Genomic DNA, 16718 nt, shown 5'->3' with positions numbered 1-16718 from the left:
CACATTACAAATTTCACCGCAATTCTTTGAAGCGTCCAGTGCATTGCAATCCTTCTATGCTTGTAGTTTAGGGAAAGGCACTATAATTCACATTGACTTAATTGAGGTTAAAGTGCATTCACTGAAGATGCATCACTTCCCTCTACAGCTTGACAAGGAGCTTGAGGAGGTTACCATGCAGCTACAGGACACGCCTGAAAAGGCACAGTACGTTAAACAAAACCACATTCAGGAGCTCAATAACATCCTGAGCATGCGGAATTTCACAGATGGAAAAGGTAAGCCCATCTGTCTTTAATAACTTCAGAAATATTAGTAACACATCAAAGGAGATGGAGCCAGTGAGCTTTGAATATTGTTCAATTAATTTCTCATGTACCGTGGCAACTGTGGGTGTTACTTCATATTTATCACAAGCAACTTTATTTAATCCAGATTTTCTGAAAGATTCTTTACTGAAATTAACACCAGAAGTTTCCAATACACTATGTATAAGTTTTGATATAGTATCTGAAATACTGCAGCCCGGTAGATTAATTGTATTCCGAGTCCGGTTAGTCACAGTTAATACTAGATAGCAAGGGAAACATGAATTCACCAGGAAAAGATTGAAGAAATATCAAAACCCAGTATGTGTTTTTTTTATATTTGTCATATATGCTGTTGCAATCCTAGGGAATTGGAATGAGATACAAGTAGGAGTTATGAATCTAACTTCACCAAGTAGCCAGGAAAACATTCCATCAGTACAAAAAAAGTTCAACAAGATATTCCCTTATTCTGTTTTAAGGAGAGAACACAAAGATATTCTATTTAGGAATTAAATACATCTTAAATAGTGTATATTCCAATTTAATTGTCATTTCCTTGCTTTTGATGTAATTAGCCAAGGAAGGTTATAGTGGTCAGGTCTCCGGCATTGAGTTTGGCTCTGTGACTTTTGAAAGGGGATTCGTTAGTTAGGGAAACAGAATGAAAGTTCTGTGGAAGAGAATGAGATTCCTGGATGATTTATTGCCTCCTGGGTGCCAGAGTCTGGGGCATCTTGGATCAAGTCTTCAGCATTCTTAAGTAGGACTGTGAGCAGCCAGTGGTTGTGGTCCATATTGGTACCAAAGACATAGGTAGGAAGAGGGACAAAGTTCTGCAAAGTGAGTTCAGGGAGCTAGGTGCTAAATTAAAGGACAAGGCTGTGATCACAGGATTGCTACCTGTGCCACGTGTGAATGAAGCTAGAAGTAGGACGATGTTACCATTTAACATGTGGTTAAGGAATTGATGCAGGAGGGAGGGCTTCAGATTTTTGAATCATTGGGCTCTGTTCCAGGAAAGGTGGGACATGTTCTGATGATGGTTTGCACCTAAACTGAAGGGGGTGTAATTAACTGATGGAAAGGTTTACTAGTACTGCATGGGGTGAGAGAGGTTTAACTAGACTTGCAGGGGGATGGAAACCAGAATACCAGAACACATAGTGGAGTGGTTGTGGGGACAGATGTTGTTAAGACCTCTGCCAAAATCAAGAATCAATAGGTTGAGTATGGTGAGACTAATATTCTGAGTTGTGTAGGAGGTATCGTAGGTATATTTGGATTTTCAAAAGGCTTTTGACAAGGTCCCACATAGGAGATTAGTGTGCAAACTTAAAGCACACGGTATTGGGGGTAAGGTATTGGTGTGGGTGGAGAATTGGTTAGCAGACAGGAAGCAAAGAGTGGGAATAAACGGGACCTTTTCAGAATGGCAGGCGGTGACTAGTGGGGTACCGCAAGGCTCAGTGCTGGGACCCCAGTTGTTTACAATATATATTAATGACTTGGATGAGGGAATTAAATGCGGTATCTCCAAGTTTGCGGATGACACGAAGCTGGGTGGCAGTGTTAGCAGTGAGGAGGATGCTAAGAGGATGCAGGGTGACTTGGATAGGTTGGGTGAGTGGGCAAACTCATGGCAGATGCAATTTAATGTGGATAAATGTGAAATTATCCACTTTGGTGGCAAAAATAGGAAAACAGATTATTATCTGAATGGTGGCCGATTAGGAAAAGGGGAGGTGCAACGAGACCTGGGTGTCATTATACACCAGTCATTGAAAGTGGGCATGCAGGTACAGCAGGCGGTGAAAAAGGCGAACGGTATGCTGGCATTTATAGTGAGAGGATTCGAGTACAGGAGCAGGGAGGTACTACTGCAGTTGTACAAGGCCTTGGTGAGACCACACCTGGAGTATTGTGTGCAGTTTTGGTCCCCTAATCTGAGGAAAGACATCTTTGCCATAGAGGGAGTACAAAGAAGGTTCACCAGATTGATTCCTGGGATGGCAGGTCTTTCATATGAAGAAAGACTGGATGAACTGGGCTTGTACTCGTTGGAATTTAGAAGATTGAGGGGGGATCTGATTGAAACGTATAAGATCCTAAAGGGATTGGACAGGCTAGATGCAGGAAGATTGTTCCCGATGTTGGGGAGGTCTAGAACGAGGGGTCACAGTTTGAGGATAGAGGGGAAGCCTTTTAGGACCGAGGTTAGGAAAAACTTCTTCACACAGAGAGTGGTGAATCTGTGGAATTCTCTGCCACAGCAAACTGTTGAGGCCAGTTCATTAGCTATGTTTAAAAGGAAGTTAGATATGGCCCTTGTGGCTACAGGGGTCAGGGGGTATGGAGGGAAGGCTGGGTTCTGAGTTGGATGATCAGCCATGATCATAATAAATGGCGGTGCAGGCTCGAAGGGCCGAATGGCCTACTCCTGCACCTATTTTCTATGTTTCTATGAAAGGCAGGTGAGCTGAAGGTATGGATCAACACATGGAATTATGATATTGTAGACATTAGTGAGACATGGTTTCAGGAAGAGCAGGACAGACAGCTCAGTATTCCGGGGTTCCATTGTTTCAGGTGTGATAATGATGGAGGGATTAAAGGGGAGGGGGTGGCATTACAAGCCAAGGAAATGTCAGGAAAAATGACAGTGCTCAGATAGGACAGACTGAAGAATGTGTCTAGTGAGGCTTTATGGTTGGAACTGAGGAATATGAGTGGTATGACCACATTAATGGGTCCATATCATAAACCACCCAATAGTCTGTGGGATTTAGAGTAACAAATTTGTAGAGAGATCACAGACTGTTGCAAGAAACATAAGTTTGTGATAGTAGGTAATTTTAATGTTCCACATATTGACTGAACTCCCATACTGTAAAAGGATGGATAATAAAATTTGTCAAATATGGTCGGGAATGTTTCCTTAATCAGTACATAAGAGTCTCAACAAGAGAGTGTGCAATACTTGATCTCCTGTTAGGAAATGAGGCAGGGCAGGTGACAGAGCTTGCATGGGGGAACACCTTGCATCTAGTGATCATAATGCCATTAGTTTCAAGGTAATTATGGAAAAAAATAGGTTTGGTCCTCGAGTTGAGATTCTAAATTGGAGAAAGGCCAATTTTGATGGTATCAGAAATGATCCGGCAACTGGGGATTGGGATAGGCTGCTTACCTGGCAGAGGTGTACTTGGTAAGTGTGAGGCCTTCGAAAGTGAAATTTTGAAAGCACAAACTATGTGCCTGTCAGAATAGAAGGCAAAGATAGCAGGTTTAGGGAAGCTTGGTTTTCAAGAGATATTGGTTAAGTAAAAGAAGAAGGTGCATAGCAAGTCTAGCCTGGGATGAAAAAATGAGGCACTTGATGAGTATAAGAAGTGCAAGGGAACACTTAAAAAGGAAATCAGTAAGGGTAACAGAAAACACGAGGTTGCTCCAGCAGACAAGGTGAAGGAGAATCCTAAGGGCTTCTACAGATATATTAAGAGCAAAACGATTGCAAGGGACAAAATTGGTCTTCTGGAAAATCAGAATAGTCATCTATGAATGGAGCCAAAAGAGATTTTAAATGCAGATATAAAAATCTGCGTTTACTCAGAAGTGAGAAAAAAGGAACAGCAAGAACATAGACCCTACTCAGATTACAGAGGAAAATGTGTTTGCTGTCTTGAGGCAAATTAGGGTGGACAGATATTCAGCCTGAGAAGATGTTTCCTCAGACCCTTTGGGAGGCAAGTGCAGAAATTTTGGAAGCCTGAGCAGAGATATTTAAAACATCGTTAGCCACTGGTGAGCTGCCAGAGGATTGGAGGATAACTCATATTGATCTGCTGTTTAAGGAAGGTTTTTATAAAAGCAGGAAATTATAGACCAGTGAGCCTGACATCAGTGGTGGGAACTTTATTGGAAGGTGTTCTAAAGGACTGGGATATATGAGTATTTGGATAGTCAGGGACTGATTAAGGAAAATCAGCACGGCTTTGTGCATGGTTGGTCAAGTCTAACAAATTTTATAGAGTTTTTAAGGAAGTTACCAGGAAAATTGACGAAGGCAAGGCAGTGGATATTGTCTACATGAAGCTCTGCAAAATGTTTGAAGAGGCCCCACATGGGAGGGAGGTTGTTCAAGAAAGTTCAGTCACTTGGCATTCAAAATGAGGCAGTAAATTAGATTTGACATTGACCTTGTGGGAGAAGCCAGAGAGTGGTAGTAGACGGTTGCCTCTCTGACTGGAGGCCTGCAACTAGTGGAGTGCCATAGGGTTCGGTTCTGAGTCCATTGTTGTTTGTCACCTATATCAATGATCTGGATGATAACTGGACCAGCAAATTTGCGGATTCCACCAAGATTGGGGTGCAGTGGACAGCAAGGGGGAGGATGTTTATTGTGCTATTTGTGGTTACACCTTCAAATTAACATCTTTTGTTTCAGTGGCTTTAAGTCAGATGCAGGTCAGTAAACGGACAAGCTGCAGCCACTGTGTTCTTAATGGGTTCTGCTATAAAATGTGTAATAGTGCCTCCAGGTGCAGAAATGGCCCAAGTGCGGAGCGAGAGACACTGAAGCAGGTCGATAGATCACAGACTTTAATGCGAATAATGTTAAAGGGAAAAGAAAACAATAAACGCTAGGCCAAACAGGACCATTAACTAAAACACAAATGGAAAACAAAGCCTACACTGCGGCTGAAAAGAGCAACTAAGAGTGAAATGAATATCGTTAGTCTTCAGAGTCAGTTGAATCGACAGTCCAGTTTCTCAGGCAAGGCTGAATGCAAGCAGCGAAGCGTAGCTTTGTCTGTGTCCAAGTCTCGACAAATACTACGATGGAATGAAAGGAGTTAAATACTATCACAATGAAATAACAATTAGCCGACACGTGCATACTCATGATCGCAATTGCCGAATCTGATGCGCTGCCGAATCCGTGGTTGTGACAAATAGTGGTTAGATTTTCAGATGTACATTTCACTTAATGATGTGCCCCCGAGGGAATGGGTTTGCAAAAAAGGGAGTGAATGCACAACAAGGTTCTGGAAAACTATAATAGAAAATTATAGCTAGGTCACTGGTGAGTCACACATTTCAACTCAACATTCTTTATTTTCCACATTCCTATATGAATCTTCACCTTTTCTCTCTCTTCCCTGATATCACAAGGGATGCAGGGGGCACTGAGGCACAACCTGAATGCCTATAGCGTGTTTTCCCACCTGTTCCCATTTTGCTTTACAAGAGAGTTGCTAATGAACTCCATGTATTTGTCTGCAAAATCTATCTTGATGCAATGATAATCATTTGAGTTAGGCTTCTCAAATATTTTTCTCTTTGATTTGAGTGTAAAAGCAGCCCTATTCACCACACATAATGGCTACATCATCTAAAGGTAACTTTTGCTTGGTATGTAATCAGCACAGAGTCTTACCAGAGAAGAGACAGAATGAGACAGAGCGTTAACATTCTGGAAAAAATTCAGGGATCTATTGTATATTCCTGTCAAGTGAGGCCGCCCTTGGAAAATTCATCTTCTAATGCTACTCCTCCCCCAGTTCATTTCATCCTTCCATCATCCCTCCCTATCTGGGCCCATCTGTCACCAACATTCATCTATCCCACTCCATCATCAAGCCCACCCACACCTCACCAACCTCATACTGCTACATACTGGCAATCTTTCCTCTTTCTCCTCACTCCTGATGCAAGGTTACTTACATTTTTTTGCCCCTGCAGATGCTGGTTGAGTAGCTGAGATATAATCATAGAGGCATTGAACACTACAGGACAGAAACAGACATTTTGGATCCCACCTCATGTACCTAGTCCCATCCTAGTCCCTGCACCCAGACCATAGCCCTCCAAACCTTCCCCATTCTTATCTAAGATTCTCTTACATGTTGTACTTGACTCGGCATCCACCTCTTGCATTGCCAGCTCATTCTACATACTCACCACCATCTGAGCGAAGAAGTTCCCCCTTATGTTGCTGTTAAACATTTCATATTTCATCCTTAACCCATGACCTCCAGTTCTAGTCTCACCCAACCTCAGTGGAAAAAGTCTGCTTGCATTTCAGAATCAGAATCAGGTTTATTATCACCGGCATGTGACGTGAAATTTGTTAACTTAGCAGCAGCAGTACAATGCAATACACAATCTAGCAGAGAGAGAAAAGTAATAATAATAATAAATAAAATAAAACATATAAATAAATAAGTAGATCAATTGTGTATATTGAATAGATTTTTTTTGAAAAATGTGCAAAAACAGAAATACTGTATATTTTTTTAAAAAGTGAGGTAGCATCCAAAGCTTCCATGCCCATTTAGGAATCGGATGGCAGAGGGGAAGAAGCTGTTCCTGAATCGCTGAGTCTGTGCCTTCAGGCTTCTGTACCTCCTACCTGATGGTAACAGTGAGAAAAGGACATGTCAGAGCAAACCTGGTGGGCTAAATGGCCTAATTCTGCTCCTATATCTTATGGTCTTATAAAATGCTTCTTCTCCAGATAGCCACAAACCAAGAAAGAAAAGAACGGCAATACGATCATCAACTCCCAAATCCACCCCCTTTTCACATTCATCTCAACGTTTCAATCTCCCTTATCACTTCAATCAGCGAGCAATCAGTGAAATGGAGTTGAACATTGCCTCCTCACCGCGAGGCTCATGCTCCCTTCCCCGGCTCCTGGAATCCTCCCGGAGACTGCAAAGTGCTGTATCACCCCAACAATCTCCAAACTGCAAATCACAGGCTCCAACAGTTCCAGAACCACATTCAAGATGAAAAACAAATGTAAAATACATATGAGGGGCGATTAATAAGTTTGTGACCTAAGGTAGAAGGAGTCAATTTTTAAATACCTAGCACATTTATTTTTCAACATAGTCCCCTCCTACATTTATACACTTAGTCCAGTGGTCATGGAGCACACGGATCTTAGACCTCCAGAAAGTGTCCACAAAAGTGGTGATTGATAAGTTTGAGGCCTAAGGTAAAACGAGATGAGTTATGCAGCTCTCATTACATGCACGTGCAGTTCAACTCTTTGAGTGATTATGCAGAAAGTTTGAAGTTAATAACTCATCAGGGGTGACTGATAAGTTTGTGGCCTAAGGTAGAAGGAGATGAGTTATTAACTTCAAACATTCTGCATAATCACTCAAAGAGTTGAACTGCACGTGCATGTAATGAGAGCTGTATAACTCATCTCCTTCTTCCTTAGGCCACGAACTTATCAATCACCTCTCGTAAAAGAAGTGAAGTAAATAGTTTTGTGGTCTATCCAGAAGATGTCGACCGTGGGAGTGTTCTACATAGGCACCATCTTGACCGGAAGGTTACTTAGAGCCTTTCTTAAACAGCAAAGCATTAGCTATCCTCCAAGCCTGTGCCCCTCAGCTATGTGAAGTACTTCGCCATGTATTCAACCTGAGCCTGAGGCTCCAGAGGGTTCCTGTACTGTGGAAGACATCCTGCCTCGTCCCTGTGCCGAAGATGCCGCGCCCCTGCGGCCTCAGTGACTACAGACCGGTGGCATTGACCTCCCACATCATGAAGACCCTGGAGAGACTTGTTCTGGAGCTGCTCCGGCCTATGGTCAGGCCACACTTAGACTCCCTCCGGTTCGCCTACCAGCCCCGACTAGGAGTTGAGGATGCCATCGTCTTCCTGCTGAACCGTGTCTACGCCCACCTGGACAAGCCAGCAAGCACTGTGAGGGTCATGTTTTTTGACTTCTCCAGTGCGTTCAACACCATCCGCCCTGCTCTGCTGGGGGAGAAGCTGACAGCGATGCAGGTGGGTGCTTCCCTGGTATCATGGATTCTTGATTACCTAACTGGCAGACCACAGTACGTGTGCTTGCAACACTGTGTGTCCGACAGAGTGATCAGCAGCACTGGGGCTCCACAGGAGACTGTCTTGTCTCCCTTTCTCTTCACCATTTACACCTCGGACTTCAACTACTGCACAGAGTCTTGTCATCTTCAGAAGTTTTCGGATGACTCTGCCATAGTTGGATGCATCAGCAAGGGAGATGAGGCTGAGTACAGGGCTACGGTAGGAAACTTTGTCACATGGTGTGAGCAGAATTATCTGCAGCTTAATGTGAAAAAGACTAAGGAGCTGGTGGTAGACCTGAGGAGAACGAAGGTACCGGTGACCCCTGTTTCCATCCAGGGGGTCAGTGTGGACATGGTGGAGGATTACAAATACCTGGGGATATGAATTGACAATAAACTGGACTGGTCAAAGAACACTGAGGCTGTCTACAAGAAGGGTCAGAGCCGTCTCTATTTCCTGAGGAGACTGAGGTCCTTTAACATCTGCCGGAAGATGCTGAGGATGTTCTACAAGTCTGTGGTGGCCAGTGCTATCATGTTTGCTGTTGTGTGCTGGGGCAGCAGGCTGAGGGTGGCAGACACCAACAGAATCAACAAACTCATCCGTAAGGCCAGTGATGTTGTGGGGATGGAACTGGACTCTCTCACGGTGGTGTCTGAAAAGAGGATGCTGTCCAAGTTGCATGCCATCTTGGACAATGTCTCCCATCCACTACATAATGTACTGGGTGGGCACAGGAGTACATTCAGCCAGAGACTCATTCCTCCGAGATGCAGCACAGAGCGTCATAGGAAGTCATTCCTGCCTGTGGCCATCAAACTTTACAACTCCTCCCTTGGAGGGTCAGACACCCTGAGCCAATAGGCTGGTCCTGGACTTATTTCATAATTTACTGGCATAATTTACATATTACTATTAAACTATTTATGGTTCTATTACTATTTATTATTTATGGTGCAACTGTAACGAAAACCAATTTCCCCCGGGATCAATAAAGTAAGACTATGGCTATGAATCCTCCAGCACCTTACCTGTGGCTAAGGATGTTTTGAATATCTCTGCTAGGGCTCCTGCAATTTTAGCAACAGCCTCCCTCGGGGAATGCAATGCCATACCCAAGGAGTATATCAAATGGCAGGCAGTGACTAGTGGGGTACGGCAAGGCTGAGTGCTGGGACCCCAGTTGCTTACAATATATATTAATGACTTAGACGGGAGAATTAAATGCAGCATCTCCAAGTTTGCGGATGACACGAAGCTGGGCGGCAGTGTTAGCTGTGAGGAGGATGCTAAGAGGATGCAGGGTGACTTGGATAGGTTGGGTGAGTGGGCAAATTCATGGCAGATGCAATTTAATCTGGATAAATGTGAGGTTATCCACTTTGTTGGCAAGAATAGGAAAACAGATTATTATCTGAATGGTGGCCAATTAGGAAAAGGGGAGATGCAACGAGACCTGGGTGTCATTATACACCAGTCATTGAAAGTGGGCATGCAGGTACAGCAGGCGGTGATAAAGGCAAATGGTATGCTGGCATTCATAGCAAGAAGATTCGAGTACAGGAGCAGGGAGGTACTACTGCAGTTGTACAAGGCCTTGGTGTGACCACACCTGGAGTATTGTGTGCAGTTTTGGTCCCCTAATCTGAGGAAAGACATCCTTGCCATAGAGGGGGTACAAAGAAGGTTCACCAGATTGATTCCTGGGATGGCAGGACTTTCATATGATGAAAGACTGGATCAACTAGGCTTATACTCTCTGGAATTTAGAAGAATGAGGGGGGGATCTGATTGAAACGTATAAAATTCTAAAGGGATTGGACAGGCTAGATGCAGGAAGATTGTTCCTGATGTTGGGGAAGTCCAGAATGAGGGGTCACAGTTTGAGGATAAAGGGGAAGCCTTTTAGGACTGAGATGAGGAAAAAATTCTTCACACAGAGAGCAGTGAATCTGTGGAATTCTCCGACACAGTAAACTGTTGAGGCCAGTTCATTAGCTATACTTAAGAGAAGTTAGATATGGCCCTTGCAGCTAAAGGTATCAAGGGGTATGGAGAGAAGGCAGGTACAGGATTCTGAGTTGGATGATCAGCCATGATCGTACTAAATGGCGGCGCAGGCTCGAAGGGCCGAATGGCCTACTCCTGCACCTATTTTCCATGTTTCTGTGTTTCTATGTTTCACCTCAAGACAGCAAACACCTCCTCCTCTGTAATCTGTATAGTGTCCATGACCTCGCTGCTGCTTTGCCCCTTGCAATCCTTTTGCTCTTAATATATCTGTAGAAACCTTTAGGATTCTCCTTCACATTGTCTGCTAGAGAAACCTCATGTCTCCATTTAGACCTCCTGATTTTCTTTTTAAGTGTTCTCTTGCATTTCTTACACTCCATGAGTACCTCATTTGTTCCTGCCTGCCTGTACCTGCTATGCACCTCCTTTTTCTCAAACAAGGCCTCAATATCTCTTGAAAACAAAGGATTCATAAACCTGTTATCCTTGGCTTTTATTCTGACAGAACATACAAACTTTCTACTGTCAAAATTTCTCCTTTGAAGACTTCCCACTTACTAAATACACTTTTGCTAAAAAAAAAAGACCTGTCCCAATCTGCACTTGCCTGATCCTTCCTGATACCATCAAAATTGGCCTTTCTCAAATTTAGAATCTCAACCCGTGGACCAGATCTATCCTTTTCTACAATTACCTTGAATCCAATGGCATTATAATCACTAGGTGGAAAGTGTTCCCCAACACAAACTTCTGTCACCTGCCCTGTCTCATTCCCTAATAGAACAAGTATCGCACACTCTCTCATTCGTATTTTTATGTACTGATTATGGAGACTTTCCTGACACATATGACAAACTCTTAACTATCCAGCCCTTTCACAGTATGGGATTCCCAGTCAATATGTGGAAAGTTAAAATCACCTACTATAACTGCCTTATGTTTCTTGCAACACACATCAAATTTGCTGGTGAATGCAGCAGGCCAGGCAGCATCTCTCGGAAGAGGTACAGTCGATGTTTCAGGCCGAGACCCTTGACGAAGGGTGTCGGCCTGAAACGTCGACTGTACCTCTTCCTAGAGATGCTGCCTGGCCTGCTGCGTTCACCAGCAACTTTGATGTGTGTTGCTTGAATTTCCAGCATCTGCAGAATTCCTGTTGTTTATGTTTCTTGCAATAGTTTGCAATCTCTCTGCAAACTTGCTCCTCAAAATCCCGCTGACTGTTGGGTGGTCTATAATATCCAATTAATGTTTCTTATTCCTTATTTCTTCCCATAAAGCCTCACTAGACAAGCTCTCCAGTCTGTCCTATTGAGCACCATCAGGACATTTTCCTGCCACACCAACTCCCCCCCCCCAGTCCTTCCTGTTCTGTCACATCTGAAACAATGAAACCCCAGAACACTAAGTTGCCAGTCCTGCTTCTCCTGTAATCAGGTCCCACTAATGGATACTCTGTCATAATTCCACGTGCTGATCCATGCCCTCAGATCATCGTCTTCCCTACAATACTCCTTGCATTGAGATATACGCAGCATAGAACTTTAGTCACACCATACTCGATTCCTGACTTTGTCTGAGGTCTTTCTCCACAACCACTACACTATCTGTTCTGACACTCTGGTTCCCACACCCCTGCCACTCTAGTTTACACTCCCACTCCCATGCAGCACTAGCAAATATTCATGCAAGGATATTACTCCCCCTCCAGTTCAAGATCTCACCGTCCCTTTGGTGCAGGTTCCACCTTTCATGGAGGAGAGCCAAATGATCCAAATAACCCTCCCTCCTACACCAACTCCTTCACCGCATATTAAACTGCATCATCTTCCTATTTCTGGCCTCACTATCACATAGCACAGTTAGCAATCTTCAGATTACAACACTGGAGGTTTAGTCCTTTAACTTCGTACCTAACTACCTGAGCTCACATTGCAAGACTTTGTCACCCCTCCTACCCATGTCATTGGACCACAACCTCAGGCTGTTCACCCTCCCACATCAGAATGCTGCAGACTTGCTCTGAGATGCCCCTGACCCTGGCATGCCGGAGGTAACAAACCATCCAGGAACCTCATTTTTGTCAACAGAACCTCCTTTTTTGTTCTCGTAACCAATGAATCCCCCATTACTGCAGCCTGTTTCTTCTTCCCCCTTCCCTTCTGAGCCTCAGAGCCAGTCTCAGTGCCACAGACCTGACCACTGTGGTTTTCCTCTGCTAGGTCATTGCCCCAACAGTATCCAAAGCAGAACACATTGTTGAGGGGTCCAGCCACAGGGGTACTCTACACTGGCTACCTATGCCCTTTCCCCCTCCTGATGATCACCCAGTTACCTGCGTCCTGCACTTTGGGTGTTACTATATATCCTGTCTGTGAACCTGTCAGCCTCCTGAATGCTCTGGAGTTCATCCAGTTCCAACTCCAGCTCTTTAACGTGGTCTGTTAGAAGCTGCATCTGGATGCAGTTCTCGAAAGTGTAGTCATTAGTGACACTGGAGGTCTCTCTACATTCCCACATCACACAAGAGGAGCATTCCAGCATCCTGTCTGGAATCCCCACTGCTCTAAATATGAAATATGAAATAAAGAAAGAATAGACAACAAATAAAAATCTACCTCGGGCCTAGCATCTCCTCACCAAAGCCTTGATGAAACAAAGCCTCGTCTCCACACTCCAACACCGGCCCACTCACACAATGGCCGCTCCCACAATGACCATTCAGCTTAAACCTAATTTTTTTTATTGGTCCTTGCCTAGTGCCTAATTATGCACAATCCAATGTCACCACGGGACTGTGGCACGTGATATACGCTGACTGATCCATTTGCTTCTTTTGAACTCTCTCTCCCTCTAAGCAATCCCATGTCTCTTCAGGACTGTGGCATGCAAAATGTGCCACCCATCTCCACTCGCTTCTTTTAAACTCTCTCTCCTTCCAAGTAATCTGGTGCCTTCTTGGGACTGTGGCATGCAAAAATGTGCCAACTTGCCCCGCAAGCTTCTTTTAAACTCCCTCTCCTCCTAATCAATCTGCTGTCTCCTTTGAGACTGTGGCATGCAAAAAGTGCTGACTGCCCCCACTCACTTCTTTTAAACACTCTCTGTCTCCAAGCAATCCAGTGTCTCCTTTGTGTGCAAATTGTGTCGACTGCCCCCACTTGCCTCTTTTAAACTCTGTCTCCAAGCAATCCAATCTCTTCTTGAGACTGCGGCATGCAAGAAAAGATCTTTTAGCATTCTGTTCCTCATTCCAGATTCCAGGATCTGCAGCTTCTTTTGTCTTCATACTGTTAAGCCAAGTTTATAGATATATCACTAAATTATGTCACATTCAATGAGAGTATTGAGAAAGGTAGAGAGAAATAAATAAATGTTGTTAATTCTAGGTTTATTGATAATACTGTATGTATAACCCTCTCACCGTGGCTCGTAATAAACCAGGCTCATTAGCTAACTCTGACTCAGTATTGCATGGGTAATGGTGACAAGGCCATCTTCAATAAGCAACACACGTCTAGGGTCAGTGTGATTTGGGTTCACCCAAACAGGAAAGCTGGAATGTTCCGATGAGGGAATGGACATTACGGTGAACGCTGGGTAAATGCTGCCCCATTCAAAGTTATTGTTCAACAGGAAATAACGGACCTCACACCAGTATAAAATTAAAGTGGAAGTGTTATTTACAGATATTTCAACTCCAACAAACAGTTAATAGGGGAAAAGCAGAAAAGGTCCCAGTACACTTAAACCAGTCTAGATGTGCACATAAATATTGGAGCTCATTTCTGAAATAGGCGGGTGCTTCACTTTGATTGTTCACGCGCTGAACTCACGTTCTGCGTGAAAGACACCAGCCGCAGTTCGAACTTCCCTCGAAGATCATTTCGAATGAACTGGCTAACTCAGGAATATTGGCACTTCCTCCTAGGAACCATTCACCTGCACAAAGCACTTCTTACAACAGGGTCTCTCCTTTGAGCGGCATTCGGCGGGTATCTTCCCTTGTGCCCCGCTCCACACCTCCTGCCAACAAAGACCTAAGACCAGACTACTGTCCCTCAGAAATCTGAACCCACCCAGCTCTCTTGAATGTTCTGTGGCATCCCACAGGACAGAATGTTACAGCCCGTTACCAAGACAAACCCGGTCATCTGACGCTGGTCTGAGCAAATGCTCCTTTTCTCAGCTGAAGCGAAAACACTAGTCTATGAGGCTTAAATAACACAACACACTGCATTTGCAGAAAAGTTTGCAGAAATACAATAAAACTGTTTCTTAACCAGGACATTACATATGTAAAACACGTATACCTTTACTGGAATATCCAGTCTGGGGAATTTAGTTGAAAAGTATTTAACTAATGAAAACAGAAGAATGATATGGGCCTAAACAAGACAAATGAGATTAGTGTAGATTGGCATTATCATCAGCATCGATGAATTGGGCAGAAGGAACTTTACTGCTGTGTTCAACTCTGTCTTGCTGTGACAATGAGGAAGACTAGAATGAGAAGTGTTGGACTTGTGTTATTTCAGAAATGGCCCTACTCTACAGGATTCCCATCATTTGCTTACCATATCCTGCTTATCTGCAGCATTGACCTGCTTCAAGTATAGTACTCTGAACATCTATGACATTACTCCGGTCAGCAAGCAACACTACCCTGGGCCAACATCATCTGGATGGTCCACAAACTGTTTGTTTCAATTACTTTACATTTTATTTTTCATTTAAATGTGGTTCTGGTACTGTTGGAGTCTGTGATCTACAATTTGAAGGCGTGTTCTCGGGCTGATTGAACGATCTGGTGCTTTGCTGTCTCTGAGTAGATTCCAGCAGTTGAGGCCCAGAAGCTTAGAGACGAGCCCATGATCAACTCCATTTCTTGCCGATCTCAATGATTAAAATGTCAGGGAAGGCCCTTGCATTCGAGTGGTGTCTCTCTCTCTCTGTGTCGACACTGTCAGAGGATACTACTGAAATTCTCGGTCTGCAATTTGAGGATTGGACTCTTTCGATTTTGTGTTTTTATATTCTATGTTTTCACTTGTTCTTTCTTGTTGCCTTTTGGGCTATTTGTTTCTTTTTGCGCATGGGCAGGGTTGATGATCTTGTTGCCATTTACAAAACTTGTTTTTTTGTGGGTATGGGGGGAGGTTGATATTTTTCTTTGAATGGGTTCCATGGTGTTCTTTGCCTCATGGCTATTTGGAGAAGACAAATCTCAGGGTTGTGTACTGCATACTTATTTTGATAATAAATGTACTTTGAACTTTGAATTTTTTACTTAATATTGGTACCCAGGTTTTAGCTGCACAGCACTAAGAATGCAGTCTAAGGCTTGTTCTGGAGATTTTTAGGATTGGAAGTATAGATGGGGGGGTCAGAACAATGGGCAGGGGTATAGCGGGGAGGATTTTGGCCTGGCAACCTTTGGATGGTTGGGCTGGTTGAAGGAGTCAGCATGATATAAAAAGGATGATTATTGTGGTGAGATGGGATTATTTATTGGGCAGACTCTGGAGGATTGTTTTTTCAGCAGTATTAGGATATTGGTTGGATCAGGAAAAGGAGCATCACAGAGCAGGTAGCATCAATGGTCGAGGTGAATTGCGAGGATTGGTGTTAGAATAGGAAGTCCTAGTGAAAAATGCCATTGAAAAGTTGAAGGGCTAGTAGACAAAGGCTGAGTTTAGTGCTTAAGCACGTCATATTGAAGAAGTCATTGGTTCAAAGGGGAGGAATGATATAGTAGATCAATTCCTTAAGGGTTTATTTTGAGAGTTTGGAAGATGTTTTCGGTCACTGGGACACAGTGTTTTGGACTGGCTAGACTAATACAATGGGTGCAGTCAGTTCTCATGAGTTGTTGGGGGTTGAGTTGGCACATCTGTGAGTAATAGCAGTCATGATCTTGTATTTGGGATGGAGCTCACTCTATGGGGATTGGGACTTCCAGGCAACTTACCTTGGGTGAGATCTACCAAGGCCGGATTCTTTTCAGGTACCCTTTAATGAGATGGAAGCAGGCTTCACACGCACATGAAAGCTGGGCTTCCATCATGGCCTGTGGGTTGTGTGAGCTAGGCACGACTAATTGAAAATTTCAGGTGTACATTTCTCACCATGGTATATCATTGTACATGTCCGGTCTTTGGTACATCAGTATATTTGATACCTGAAGGACCTAGAATGAAAATTGTAAACTTGATGCAGCTCTTGGATTTTCAGTTCTATTGTGCTTGTTCTTTGAAAGTCAGTCACAAAGAGTGCATAAAGAGAGCCATTTTCTGGTTGGCTACCAGTGCTAATGGTGTGCCGCAGGGGTCGGTGTTGGGACCACTTCTTTTCATGTTATATGTCAATGATTTAGCCAAGTTTGCAGATGACACAGAAATAGGTGGAGGGGTAGGTAGTGTTGGGAAAGCAGAGTATCTGCAGAAGGACTTAAACAGATAGGGGAATGGGCAAAGAAGTCCCAGATAGAATATACTGTAGGGAAGTGCATAGTCATGTACTTTGGCAGGAGGAGTAAAA

General features: G+C 43.7%; 1 protein-coding gene across 3 annotated transcripts in view; it reads left to right on the top strand.

Annotated features, from left to right (window-relative positions):
* gabbr2 (gamma-aminobutyric acid (GABA) B receptor, 2) overlaps positions 1-16718 on the top strand; it is a 1071742-nt gene that overhangs the window by 1037072 nt on the left and 17952 nt on the right. For all 3 annotated transcript variants that reach the window (XM_063043845.1, XM_063043844.1, XM_063043846.1), the window contains one exon: positions 149-278. In XM_063043845.1, the coding sequence (XP_062899915.1) occupies positions 149-278 (130 nt within the window). The remainder of the gene's footprint in view (positions 1-148; positions 279-16718) is intronic.

The sequence above is a fragment of the Mobula hypostoma genome, chromosome 3 (assembly GCF_963921235.1).
Source record: "Mobula hypostoma chromosome 3, sMobHyp1.1, whole genome shotgun sequence".
In the NCBI taxonomy this organism is placed as follows: Eukaryota; Metazoa; Chordata; class Chondrichthyes; order Myliobatiformes; family Myliobatidae; genus Mobula; species Mobula hypostoma.
The sequence above is the reverse complement of the archived record's forward strand: the minus strand, read 5'-3'. Positions and strand labels throughout refer to the sequence as shown.